The 15,003-nt window shown below is 43.2% G+C and overlaps 1 protein-coding gene across 8 annotated transcripts in view; it reads right to left on the bottom strand.

Moving 5' to 3' along the window:
* Positions 1–4,570: 4,570 nt before the first annotated feature.
* The window catches only part of ARHGEF10 (Rho guanine nucleotide exchange factor 10), a 92,673-nt gene continuing 82,240 nt past the window's right edge, over positions 4,571–15,003 (bottom strand). For all 8 annotated transcript variants that reach the window (XM_083431436.1, XM_083431439.1, XM_083431441.1 and 5 more), the window contains 2 exons: positions 11,423–11,545; positions 4,571–8,427 (listed from right to left, as the gene is read on the bottom strand). In XM_083431436.1, coding sequence (XP_083287562.1) covers positions 7,901–8,427; positions 11,423–11,545 — 650 coding nt within the window. In that variant the 3' untranslated portion in view covers positions 4,571–7,900. The remainder of the gene's footprint in view (positions 8,428–11,422; positions 11,546–15,003) is intronic.

Raw genomic sequence — 15,003 nt, 5'->3', positions numbered from 1 at the left:
CATTTGGGAGACGTCAGAGAGTTGGAAGGGACCCTGAGGATCATCTAGTGCAACGTCACTGCAATGCAGGAATATGCTGCTGTCCCATACAGGGATCGAACCTGCAGCCTTGGCATCATCAGCAAGAGGCTCTAACCAACTGAGCTATCCAGAAGACATATTGGCATATGAAAGTTCTTGTTTGTGTTTGATGTATGAGGGCTCATTCACAAATACAGTCCTCAAGTGGCAATAGGTGTGCATGCATAAAGGAGTCTGCATTCCTCTGTAGCAGTCTATGGACTGTGGAATGGAAACAACTAAGAAAGACTTGGTGCAATAGCCAATAGGCAGGAGAAATGGTGAACAAGCACACACACTCTTCTCTCTCCATAATATTATATAGTATTGAAACAGGGGCACGGGAGGCATTGTAGATGTTATTGGACTATCCATGCCACATGACTTTTAAATGATATCAAGGCATGACCCACTAAAACCAGAGAGTGCTCCAATATTAGGGCTGTATAAACTGATGGATGCCTTCCACATTCTCCTTTCCAGTCTCTTGCTACCTTGTAGCAGGCCTGTTGTTGTCATGTTAATCGGTGCCCACCTGCAAGATCATGCCCGACCATGGCATGTCATTCCCGTCACTATCAATCGCCTTTCCTCATTCATCCATGGTTCACAGTCAGATTGTTTGCTTAGTAGGTTCTCAGGCAAAAAGCAGCAAACAACAGATGATACCCCAGAAGACATTCCTTGTAAGTGGGTATAGGGAGGTTATGAAAACAAGGAGAAATAGAACTTGAACTTTATCAACAAAGCCATCTCTGTGCATTCTTCCTACCCACAGTTTTTTTTCCATTATGCCCCTGTCATTTCTGGTTGCATGTCATATGTTAAGCATCCCACATGCTACTTAAATCTTGGTCTTCCTTCTCCATGTATAGATTTAACACTTGGGGGATGAGCCTGTGAAGCCCTTCAGATGTGGCTGGGTTCCAACTCACATCAGCCCCAGCCAATATGACCAGGGACCAGCCAGTATGGTCAGTTCTAGTGGGTCATGCCTTGATATCATTTTAAAGTCAGACCATTCAATCCTCTTGCTTGATCTTTTATAGAGCAGAAGCTCAGTCTAAAGTAAAACATTAGCCAGCACTTATTTATTTTTAAACCAAGTAGTCAAGATAGCACACACGTTCACAAACACCCACTCACATTATGTAAAACATTTGGAGTTTACACACCTGATTTTCTTCATTTCCCCCAAGTTACCCTACAATAAAATACTGGGTGATGGGAAGCACGAAACATGCATTCGGATGAGACATCAACATCTGTTCTACAACCTGATTTTTAGCTTTGGTGAACTCACATTGACCCATCTGACTCGTGGCGCCTTCCAACCCAAGCTGGAAGGAGTAGTGTTCAGGGGTGGAGGGAGAGATGAGAAGAGCCGTAGGTCTTTTTTTATATATACAGTAGTGCTGTGCTGAAATCTGTCCTCCAGTTTTCTTCCTCTGGGAAGAGAGGCTTTCATTTTCCTGACTCATTCTCAGGGTGTTACAGAATTTCAGTGAGTGTAGGGATGCTCGATTATCATTGCAAAGTGGCCGTGGGTTGGCTTGTTTGTCTTCTCTTTGCAGCCAACATTCCTCAAAGCCTTCCACAACCTCTCCCAGCTACCCTTCAGCTCAACACCCTTTAACCACTTTCCTTCCCAATGCCCTGGTTCTTTTCCTCCTCTGGATGCCTTGCCTTTATTTATTTTTTATTTAACCCTCCCCCACTATTCAGAAGGAGGGGAGTTTGTTGTATTGTCTATTGAAACTTATTTGCACTCGTTAAAGGTTGCAATCCATTCTATTCCAATCAGAAGGTTGGCGGTTTGAATCCCCATGACGGGGTGAGCTCCTGTTGCTTGGTCCCTGCTCCTGCCAACCTAGCAGTTTGAAAGCACGAAGTGCAAGTAGATAAATAGGTACCGCTCCAGTGGGAAGGTAAACGGTGTTTCGTGTGCTTCTCTGGTTCGCCAGAAGTGGCTTAGTCATGCTGGTTACATGACCTGAAAGCTGTATGCTGGCTCCCTCGGCCAATAAAGCGAGATGAGCGCCGCAACCCCAGAGTCGTTCGTGACTGGACCTAATGGTCAGGGGTCCCTTTACCTTTACCCATGCACAGGATTGTATGCCATTAATTTTCAATGCCGCCATTTGAAGTAGAGCCAAATGAAGTAGTTTAGGAGAAAGTTTTTATTGTAAGAAAATGGACATACAGTAGCTAGTATCTGATATAATTAGAATGAAGCTAGTATACAGTCATACCTTGGATTCCGAACACCTTGTGAGGCGAACGTTTTGCCTCCCGAAGACCGCAAACCCAGGAGTGTGTGTTCTGGTTTGTGAATGTTCTTTGGAACCCGAACGCCCGACACGGGTTCATGGCTTCTGATTGGCTGCAGGAGCCACGTTTTAATTCCATTCGACTTCTGAGGTATGACTGTACATTAATTAGAAGCACTGATAAACTGTGACTATAATCCTTTTGATTTCAATAGGGAAAGACTAAGCCCATATTTCATTCTGCGGACATCAGTGTGACTTGAAGGCAAATGGAGTTGTGCTCTATACTATTAATATATTCCACTATATACTATCTATAAACAACAATGAAACCTTATGTCAGCATGTGATCTGAAGGCCGTCACCTGTAGCACTTCCATAGGATGTGGATAGAATGTATTGTTGCATGCTAGCCCAAACTCTTTGCGGTGCAAGATCCCCAGGCTTCAAGGAGCTTACCCAGGGTTCGGTTTCCTTGGAATGAGGGACAGTGCTGTCTTTGTGATATGTGGTTCATTTACACATATATACAACCTGGGCCTATGATGGAAGGGCTCGCAGCATCAACACCCTAAAAAGGCCTTGCTTCTCCCAGCAGAAATCAGGCACTGCTCTGTCTCCCAGCTGCCCAGCCTACAACCTTGCTTTTAGCTTCTACCTCACCCCTCCACTCTGTCCTTTGTCTTTCCTACTACCAGCAAGTTGAGGGAGGGGCATCCAGCCATTTTCTATCTGGCTCAGAGCCACTTCCTCTGTTACCTTAATGGCACATACTTAGAGGGCCATTACCCCACAGGAAGCTAGCCTGGCTATTCCAGGAATTAAATCCATGCTGGATCCAGGAATTTGAAGGGGGGGGGGCTCAGGCATACAGCCTGCCCATCCCTCCAAAAAAAACCACAACAGCATAATAGAAACCTAATTCTGAATATTCTGGTTCACATACTCATACCTGGAGGTGTCTCACAGCAGTCCCTAAAAATTCCGAATCTGCACACTGTCCCAAAACGGTTAGCGACACTCCCCCTCCTGCCACCAGCATAACTTATGAAATTATTCTGAAAGAAAATGCATGGGGACATGGAGCAGCACAAAATGGCGGCCACACCTAAAAGAGTAGGGAAAGAAACAGGACCAGAAAATCATGTGGTCCTCACAGCTAACCCAACAATGGAGGGGAAAGGTGCCTACAACAGCCACTGCTGCTCAGAGAAAGAAGCCTCTTTGCACTTCAGAATGGGAGGGTGTCCAATCCTGGCATCCAATGAAATATGGGCATATCGGCAGGGTGTGTGTTTTCAGTGGAGGAGATGCCAGGTCTGCACAAACAGGAACTGAGCAGAAAGAACGTCGTCTTCTGCACCATGGATTTTTGAGGTAATAATAATAATAATAAATTTTATTTATACCCCGCCCTCCAGGGCCAGGGCCGGGCTGAGGGCGGCTAACACCAAATATAAATTACAATAAAACGTAGTAGGGAAAAAAACACACACAAAAAAAACAGTTAATTAAAATATGGCTTAAAATGCAGCTTAAAATGCAGCCTCATTTTAGTAGTAGCCCACAAATCAAGACCATAAAGGGAGGAAACACCTGAGCCAGCTATCCATGCTGGTCCTACTTGGGCCAGCAAAAAAGCCAAGGGAAAATTTATATACCAAATCCCATATAAGGGGTCAGAGTGAGTCTATGCCAAAGGCATTTGCTGAGACATTTGATGTGCACCACAGAACATGGGTATCATGCTGGCATCCCAATATACGCCATCTCTCCTCTCCTGGCTTATTAGCACAATTTTACACAGCCCATCAGCCATGGATCCAGCCTACCAGGTTACTTGACCAATTCCATGTTTGCAGCCCCAGGCTCAAAAAATCCTCACGAGGCTTGTTTATCTTCCCGGCTGTGTAAATGCTTTGAAAAAGAGGGAGGGTGCATTTATTATGCATTTGTTAGGGCTGCTATCCAAAACCTGGATGGGCTATTCGGGAACCATGTGGCAAAATATTATTGCAAAAGTGCCACACTGTTATCAGGGAGAATCACAGCACCTCCATGTTTTCCAAGTAATGATGTGCATTGTAAACAATAAGCAATTGAAGCACCAATGCATTAAAATAAATGGCTTGGAATATCTGGCTACATATATATTTTTTGTGGACACTGCCAGCCAGAACACAACAAACTACACAGACCCTTTTGTAGGCTTTTAACTCATAAAATAAGAAAAGTTAATATAGTTTTGAGGAATGGTTTATTCACAGTTTTCTTTATGAAATATTTTTTTCTGAGTTTATTGTAGACATAAATACAAATCTTATGGCTCAGGTTATAACACATACTGTTAGATGTTAGAAAATATTTAATGTGGTATAGTGGTTGCACACTCTTCCTTTCCTCCTTTTTTTCCTTAGGATTTTTGCACTTGCAAGTGGAAGCCGAAGCAAAATCTGGTCCACCTAGCAACACGTTTATTTTTATATATGCCCGTTTACTCTAGAAGTACATTACCACTGGTGTGCACCCAACACTGAAGCAATATAGCACAAAGTTTGCAATATATCGCAAAGCAAATGTATCTTGCACTTGGTTACTTGTTAGCATTTTTATCTATATACAATTACATACGGTACTTTAAAGCTGTTCTTTGCCATACTACCTAGCAGCGCAAATGTCTTTCAGAAGATCTGCAGAAATCTGTGTTTGGCAGCAGTCAGCGGCTGGGATCCAGAGAGACAGCCTAGCGGAATCTGCAACTTTTTATCCTTTGAGCAGGTGAGCCCAAGGCCACAGCACAAACTTATTTTTAAAAGTCCCTTCAGTTTCAAAAGCAATTCTGCATGTGCTGCACGCGCGGGGATGGGGTGTTGTTCAAGAAAGCCAAGTTCAAAGGGACCAGAGAATTTTTAAACATCTCTTTGGATGAATGGAACCAAAAGTCAGCAAGGCTATTCAGGGCAGGAAACTGAACCAGCTACATGAATCTCGGAAGCAGGTAAATTCGGTGCATACATCATGAGAAAGAAGGTCGATCCTGCTCTTGTTTATGATAGTGGAAGTTATTCCTTTGGTTTTTCCAAAGGAATGGTGCACACAGTGGGTCCAAGGAAAAGGCATACACAAGTTCCATGGAAATATGTTGGTTTTAGGAATGATCAGCCTTCTCCTACATTGTGCTCAAACGTGTCTTGAAACCAAAAGCAGCACACAAGCCTAAAAACAGTTCTTCTAGTACATTTGGAAGACTGGGTTGGTTGGGTTTTTATTAGGAATTGATTTGGCAAGCTGGGACAGTGACTAATATTTCCATCTTTCATAGATGGCATCAGCACTTTTTGTTGATCTCAACCCATTGCTCCAGTAAAGGACACAAGGGGTCACTAGGATATTATTTGCTGTCAGGATATAGCAGGGGTGAGAGTCAATTGAATTTCCGAATATCTAGCTCCATGCTCCAGCTATGGGCACTTGCATCTTGTCTGTGGTTAGTTCCTTGTCCACAAATGGAACACGCAGGTTTTGCTGTGACGTATCTCCCCAGGCACCAATAATTCAAATGTTACACTACTGGCAGATGTAGAAGCGTGAACAACTTTCACATCCTCTTTGCCAAGTGTGAGCAGTAGACTTCACACTCGTGGGATCTACATTTATTTTCTGTTACAGCTCAAGGTATACTAGTCGGGGAAGCATGTGCAAAACAGTGGCTCGGGGATGAAGCCAGCTGCCCACGAATATAGAAAGAAAAGAGGGCAGGGGGCTTTTCAATTGTTAAAACATCTGGGATTCAGAAATGGTTGCCCATCCACTGCAAATCAACCAGCAATATAGCAGTAGATCACAAAGTACCTTCTATCCAGCCCTGCTCAATCTCAAGTAAACCCAAACCACATTCCTATTTTGCCCATTTGGTTAAGTGCCTGGGCCTATCATCTGATGATCTTAAGGCCATTCTAAATCTACACTTACAGTAAATGGTCATAATATATATACAGTGCAAACTTTCCCCACTGGAATTCTCCCTGCATCAAGGAGTGACCTCAGAGTGATACAACATTCCTGCTGTGATCCGAGTACATGGGTACAGCAAGTTACACCAACACCAGTTGCTATTCCATCCCATGCTGTGAAAAGGGTTGCTATCATTGATCAAATAAACCCGTCCAGGGAGTTTTAAGAGGCATGGTCAAACATGATCCATAAGATGGCCCCATTATGCAGCGGTCAAGTATCAGGAAGGTTTCAAGACATCACAGAGGCCCACCGCTTGTGAAACGACTTGCAGGAATGCATACAGCTGTCATGACTTCTGGACTAGAAGTTGAAAACCTTGGTCTTGTAGTTGGCTGGCTGCAAGTTGTTACCATTTCTCAACAGTCATAGCAACATCGGAGACTGCTGTGTTGCCTATACCTGAATCCCAAGTGTGCATTATTAGGGCTAAATGGGAACGTAAGTTATAAAGCAAAACAGGATTATGAAACTTGTTCTAAACAAAATAACCTCCCGCCCCTATTGCTTGTAAATAGAATGCTTCTTTTCATAGATATTAGGCACCGGGCTTGGCCTGTAGTCATGGCAAATGTACACTTCAATTGATTTCAGGTCAAAACTTGCATTAATAATGTGCACTTCTAGCAAACATTCATGTATTTGGATAGTGCTGAACTCTATTACTTTATGGATACATAATCTCATAATTTGTTTCACTATTTACCCCCCCCCCCCCCAATTATTCATGTACAATAAAATGGAGCACATTCTACTGCCAGCAACAGAATATGCTTTAAACAAAAGAGCACCAAAACATGAACTACTATTTGTACCTACTAACATTTGTATTCATGTTATTTTCTTCTACCTATTGGCAATGACCAAACAGTTAAAAAAAAAAGCAAACAAAAACCCCACACTTAAATAAGTAAAAAGGGTAAACTATGTAGTTTTGTGTCTCAACATTTTCTGCAATTTTTTTTTTTAATACTGAGTATTAAAATAGTATTAGCTGTTTGCTTCAAAGGATATAAATCTAAATTACTATTTGACTCAATACACTTTTCTTGTCTTTTGTTTTGGTCTGAAGAAATATACTACAAGTTTACCTATGCCCTCTGGAATTAAGCTGGTAGACAAAATGGAAGATTTATATTGCTTTGTAAGAAGAAGTTAAGGGAGACCCACTGGTGGAATTCTATTTGATCCTTGCTTTTCATTTAGTATTCTCTAGGATATAACTTTTGAATATAAATAATGGCAAAATTGTTATTGTTTTTTAAAAAGAAGCAGCTTACACCCCCTATTTCCATTAGAGAGTTTGCATTAAAAACTAAGCATTTTCAACCCAAGGACATCTTATGATATTTTTTAGGACCTTATTCAAGCAAGCGATCTCACCAATTTCAATGCAGCTAGTCATATGTGTGCACACCTCTGCAAAGACTGACACTTGGGCCCAGAACTCATTTTCACGTGCCACCAGAAATCTATTTGGATGAAAGTTCATCATGATGAAGACACATTTGGGTCTAAAGCAGACGTTTTTCACAAAATCACAATGTACCGTGATGTTAGATCTTTAATAGTGGAATCTGCCAAACCATCACAGACGAAACCAGTTCATCTGGCCGCTGCTGCTTACACTTCTTGTTCACTCTTCTGTGCCCTTGTCCTCCAGAGATGACCAAGACAGATACTGCTTTTCCTTCTTTGGATCGACATTTTCTACTCTGGCTAAGAGAGACTTCTTTCAGAAGCTCATAGACGGCACTCTCCTCGGGCCTGTGCTCAGTTGTGTTTGATCCATGAGACAACGTCAGGGACCCAGAAGATGAAGACAAGTCACTTTTCTGAGCGATGGACCCTACTGAGCCTCCCAGCCAAACAGCACTGTCATTGGGGTTGCTCAGAGAAGAACTAGGTCTCTCATGGTGAACAACGTTCTTTTGGTCCTCATCTTTCAATCCCGAACGAGGACGACTCAGGCTGTGCCTTGATTTGCTTTTACTTTTGCTTTTGCTTCGCTTGTTGGTCACAGAGGCCATTACAAGGAACTTAACTGGGCCGTTATGTGCATGGTAAGAAACCATTCCTCTTCCTGCAGCCGGGGGAGAAAAACAACAACACCTTCATTTAAAAAAAGAGCAATTCTCATTATCTTGACCTTAATTTCACCAGCCATTCAGTCCTCGGAACAATTTTTTAAATGGTTCTCTGCACAATACAGAACAAAAACCTTGCCAAGTCATTACATTTGCATATTGTTAAGTCAACGTGAGTTTGGTGACTACTTACTTTGCAACTGCGCAACATGTACTGGGGGGAACTCAATGTGATGCTCCTGTATCAAATGGTAAAGGTAAAGGGACCCCTGACCATTAGGTCCAGTCGTGACCGACTCTGGGGTTGCGGCGCTCATCTCGCTTTATTGGCTGAGGGAGCCGGCGTACATGTGGCCAGCATGACTAAGCCATTTCTGGCGAACCAGAGCAGCGCACAGAAACGTCGTTTACCTTCCCACAGGAACGGTACCTATTTATCTACTTGCACTTTGGCATGCTTTCGAACTGTTAGGTTGGCAGGAGCTGGGACTGGGCAACGGGAGCTCACCCCGTCACGGGGATTCGAACCGCCGACCTTCTGATCGGCAAGTCCTAGGCTCTGTGGTTTAACCCACAGCACCATCCACATCCTGTATCACATGCTAAACTTACCTAAAATGTTATGGGAGAGAGCTTACTACAGGGAAGAGATATATACAGCTGCTTGCCAATGACGTAGTGTGAGGAGCATAGGGGCGGTTGCCCCAGGGGCGAATCATTAGGGGTGCAAAAATTCAACATCTGGTGCTGCCTCAATACAGCTGTGTACTTCCATCACTGGCCTCCATTGAAAATGGCTTCTCCATGCGAACCAGGAAGTGACCTCTCCAGACAACAGAGCAGCTCTTCTTTTCTGATCTCTGTGGCTGTGATCCCCTGGCAGTTGAATGTGCATGCATACTTTGTCCTTTCCTCTCCCGCCCATCTACCCTCTCTGCATGGCCTCAGGCACTGGCAACCCATGCTACGCCACTGCTGGTCTTTGCTACCTTCTGTTGGGTCCACCTCTATTCATTGATTCAAGCTGCCTATAAGCAGATACTTGCAGGTCTCTTTCCATCTTGCTGAGCAATACGATGACCTTGTGCTCCCAAGTACCTTCTCCCTTCTATTGTCTCCTCCCTGATGTTACCCTTCTTGCCTGATTACCTAGGCCTGGATCTACACATGCAAAAAAATAGTAAAGCAAACAAATGCACAATACCATTTCAGACTGCGGGTGAGCAATACCAGTTTTGAGTACCCCTCCATTTACACACACACCCCGCCCTGGGGAACAAAAAACCAGCATACCATAATGGACAAATACCTTTGCCTACTGTGGTCATTTTCCATTTTCTGGGAGGTTTTAGTGTAGGGAAACATAAACAATTGATCATCTGCTGCAGTCCGAAATGGTACAGTGCATTCTGCTACATATATAGGACAGGGGTTTCCTGCAGTCTTTTGATTGTTCTCCAAAGACTTGCCCTGACTCTCTCCCTAGGTTAAGACAGGTGAACAAGACTAAACCTTCACAGAATCACGGAATGGTAGAGTTGGAAGGAACCCCCCGAGGGTTATCTAGTTCAGCCCCCTGCAGTGCAAGAATCTCAACACACTGTTTCCCCCCCCCCATCCAGTTTGAAACCGTACCAGGCCCTGCTTGGCTTTATGAATATGCCAGCAGTTTTGCTTTTTCTTGTTGCTGCACAAAATGTTTTCAGCAGCCTATTATATATACCGGAGTTACCTTATGATTCTAGAACAAATCAGCAAAACTGAGGACATGCAGAGCTAAAGTTGACGTACAGTTCATGCTTTGTTCTCTGTTTTCACAACAGCATGAGTAAGGGAATCAGCTGACATGTTTTGGTTGGCATTTGCACTATCTTAACCTTACTAGCTTTCTCCACAATCTGCTGCCAAAGACCTTTTTTTCCAATTAAGCTTAATACTCCGCTCTTGTTGCCCATATACATATTGCTGCTGGCCTTGCTGAAATAGATAACATATTTTACTGGGGAGGCCAGATGAAAGCTTCAAACATAAAAGATCCTTAAGTGCAGTGACATTTATTCTGTAGAGTGTTCAGCTGTTATAGTTTACTGGAGTAAGAAGAGGGGATTTTAAACCACAGGGCATTTTTCTTTACTTGTTAACATATGGACTGGCTGCTAAAAGTAGTTGACCAGTTATAACAGTAGAGGGGGGGGGGGGAGCAAACTGCAAAACATAAAGTATCAATGCACATCTTACTCATGTGCAGGGACGCGGGTGGCGCTGTGGTCTAAACCACTGAGTGTCTTAGGCTTGCTAATCAGAAGGTTGGCGGTTCGAATCCGCACAGCAGGGTGAGTTCCCGTTGCTCTTTCCCAGCTCCTGCCAACCTAGCAGTTCGAAAGCATACCAGTGCAAGTAGATAAATAGGCACTGCTGCGGCGGGAAAGTAAACTGCATTTCCGTGTGCTCTGGCACTTGTCATGGGCCTCCGTGTGCCAGTAGCAGTTTAGTCATGCTGGCCACATGACCTGGAAAACTGTCTGTGGACAAACGCTGGCTCCCTCAGCCTGAAAGCGAGATGAGCACCATAGTCGCCTTCGACTGGACTTAACCATCCAGGGGTTCTTTACCTTTACCTACTCATGTGCAATTACCAATAGGTCCTTGGAGTTTCATATACTGTAGATGTATTTATAGTTTATTTTTATGCCAGATAAACAGTTCAAAAGCTGCTGCAGGAGACACACAATGTTATCTAGTGCTTCAGTGTAAGTCGTGCATGCAGGTGAGAATAGCTTCCAAAACATAGTTATCCGACATTTCAAATCAAATCTCCATTCAGTCATGAAGGTCACTGGCTGACCTGGGGCTGATCACCTTCCCTCAGCTTAGCCAACCTCACAGTGTTGTTGTGAGGGTGAAATAGGGGAGAACCATGTTTGTCACCTTGAGCTCCTTGCAGGAAAACACAGGATAAAAATGTAATAATAATAATGTCATTTTACTTACCAGTTACTTTTGGAATTCCTTGCAAACGAGGAACTGGGAGTGCTACTATTATCCCAAGATTTATCCCAACCAATAACAAGCCATGGCAGACCAGAAGGCTGGTCACAGAAACACGCTGCTGCCCTATAAGATAGAGAAGGTACCAAATTACTCCAAAAGCAAGATATTGAATTTATTTACTTATCTTTTATTTATTTAGGCCATCTTTAAGGACAACACTCCCTCTAAGGTGGGTGAGAAGATAAAGATTACGGAGAAGAACACCTTAAAAATAAAACCAGCAGCAAACAAGAAAACAATCCATTATAAATTTGAGCTTGCTGTAAACAAATCATTTTTTAAAATCCTGCTTTAAGTGTTGTAGACCCTACCTTATACTAACTTTCAAACTTTGTGACAAATGAAGATCTAGCAAGTGTGTGCTCTATTCTCTTTGTTCAGAACTTCTAGTTCAGACTAAGACCATCCCAACCTAAGCAATCCTTTTTTTTTTACATCAGGGTTTATTCATTGCACAATGAAGCAATTGTGTAAATGCGTAGTTCACAGTTGTATAATTCTGATGAAGTCCTTTAAAAAAAGGAGATATATCCTTACCCATGCATATTCAGCTACTTTAGAAAGAGATGTATTTTTAAGCCTTTCCTTCCTCAACCTGCAAATGTGAAGCAGTGAACCTGTTTTGCATGGTGTTGTGCAAAACGATTTGTGTGAAACTACATATTTGAGTCTCGAATCTTTTTTTAAAGGTAGAACCACACATTTCCTATTGTATTTAAAGAGAAATTACTGGTGCATCGCTTAAGGATGGATATCAAAACAATAAAATATTAATGAAAGGGATAATGCTGGCTCTCTCTGGTGCAGAATGCCTGAATGCTCCATCAAAACGGATCAGAGGGGGTAGCCTTGAATGAATCTGAAAAGTCTGCCCTTCTAGCCAAAAGGTGAATGACAGTAAGTTGATCACAGCTGGAAAGAAGACAAAAGTGGAAGGCATCTGTCAGGTTGAAGTCATTAGACCTCCCAAATATTGCCAGAAGCTCCAGCCTAGAGTTGTTTTTAAATGTCAAAATAAATAAACCCAAATTATAATATATTATACATAATATAATTCGCAAAAACAAAATACCGTATTTTTCGCTCTATAAGACGCACCCGACAATAAGACGCACCTAGTTTTTAGAGGAGGAAAACAAGAAACAAGAAAGCAACGCAAAGCCTCCTGAGCAAAGAGGGAGGAGCGCTCCCGCTGCGCTCAAGAGGCTTTGTGTGGCTATCCCTGAAGCCAGGAGAACAAGAGGGATCAACGCGCACTAATCCCTCTTGCTCTTCTGGCTTCAGCGATAGCTGCACAGCCTGCATTCGCACCATAAGATGCACACACATTTCCCCTTACTTTTTAGGAGGGGAAAAGTGCATCTTATAGGGCGAAAAATACGGTACTTACAGTGTTAATGCCTGGTACAGCCTGCTCCCCACCCCTCTCCACTAAAAAAAGCCCCCAAACCACACTGAATGGAACCATGTCATTCTTTTCTTGGCATGTAAATGCTTACCTAATCACTCAAAGAGGTATGAAGAGGGTGGGGCAGAGACAGGTGAGACAAAGGAACCTGAGATTGCTTGGGAAGAAATTGGGGGAGGAAGAAAGCTGGGGGAAGGCGGGGAATTTTAGTCCTTGCAACTGCCTCATGGGGCAAGATCTACAGGGAACAGTTGCTGTGCTCACTAGGCCTTAACTGCGCTGTTCTTCAGAATAAGGAGTTAACATCACTGACAGCTTGTCAGTTAATGGTGACTTGCTCCCTATACCCGCCCCGACATAGCGATGGTAGCTAGGATGCCAAACCGTTCATTTTCAAAGCAAACTTCATAGCTCCTACTTTTACTGCCAGTGAGCTGCTTTGTTATAAAATTAAATGCTACTGCATGACCATTTTGACTACGTCAAGGAAGCCAAACGATTGTACAAGTGATACTAGGAAATAAATTACCTGGTCACACAATTTTTCCGCCTGAGCCATGGCCAAAGTGCTGAATCTGGTTGTATTGCATGCTAGGATGGGAAAGACTCATGGAGGACAAGGCTCTCAATGGCTACTACCCAAGACGGCTATGTTCTACCATAATTGCCAAGTACCGATTGCTGGGGCTTCTCATAGGCTTCTGACCAGCCACTGTGAGAAAAAAATGCTGGACTGCATGGGCCTTTGGTCTCATGCAACTGGGCTCTACTTATGACTTATTAGGGACGCAGGTGGCACTGTGGGTTAAACCACAGAGCCTAGCACTTGCTGATCAGAAGGTTGGTGGTTTGAATCTCCGTGACGGGGTGAGCTCCCATTGCTCGGTCCCTGCTCCTGCCAACCTAGCAGTTTGAAAGCACGTCAAAGTGCAAGTAGATAAATAGGTACCACTCCGGTGGGAAGGCAAATGGCGTTTCCGTACACTGCTCTGGTTCGCCAGAAGCCGCTTAGTCATGGTGGCCACATGACCCGGAATCTGTATGCCGGCTCCCTCGGCCAATAAAGCGAGATGAGCACCAAAACCCCAGAGTCGGCCATGACTGGACCTAATGGTCAGGGGTCCCTTTACCTTTACGTTTTTATGACTTATTAGGGTTGACATGGCAAATGTCTCCCTTACAAAATGGGGCAGAGGATGTGGTGGCTACAAGAAATCCTTGCAAAACGTTTTTGGTGGGAATGAGGCTGCAACAACTACACAGAGAAGTAAAAATTTTAAAAAATCAAAAAATCACTACAGTAACACCTTAGAGACCAACTAAGTTTGTTATTGGTATGAGCTTTCGTGTGCATTTGTTTCGACTACGGCAGACCAGCATGGCTACCTACCTGTATCTACACAGAGAGGTGTGAAAGGTGTGCTTTACCAGCTTCCAGTAACAAAACACACACACAAACAGAAACCAGTTATACAAAACTTCATCTTTGGTTGTTTGTCATCTGCCTACAGGGTTTTGAAAATATGTGTGGATATGTTGCTAATCTTGTGTGGATATGTTGCTAATATGTTGCTATTGCTAATCTTCAGCACTTTGACAGCATTAACATGATGGCGACAGGGCAAGAATAGAGTCCCAGCATGGCACAGCAGTGCTTCAGAAATGTCTAAGTGCTGGCTTGCATCACTGAAAAAACATTGTTTCCACATGTGAAGATTGCAAGTGATTATCCAGGAATCTAACATCTTGAATGCAGAAGGAAATAAACAATCGGAGGTGAGGTCAAACGGAAATCCTCTGCTCTTGAAGCAATGGAACAACTGGGAAATGAGGAAACACCTGTTTGGGGATGTGAACTTCTAACACAATATAAAATCATCATAGGATGGTAGATGTGAAACATGATTTGTCTGTACTTCTCCATATTAAGTGCACATGGTCAGAGAGTGAGAAGCTTTTCAAATTATCATTCTGTTTGCATTTCTCAAAAATGGTTCCTGATCAATTCAGTTTATGATCATCAGCAGCTCATAATGAGCTCACTTTGGGATAAATTTATCCCACACAGGACTTGGACAATTAATAATTGTTGTAAAACTCAACTCTACAACAA

The sequence above is a fragment of the Podarcis tiliguerta genome, assembly GCF_965153285.1.
Source record: "Podarcis tiliguerta genome assembly, chromosome: 3".
Taxonomy (NCBI): domain Eukaryota; kingdom Metazoa; phylum Chordata; class Lepidosauria; order Squamata; family Lacertidae; genus Podarcis; species Podarcis tiliguerta.
Note: the sequence above shows the minus strand (reverse complement) of the source record. Positions and strands in the feature narration are given on the sequence as shown.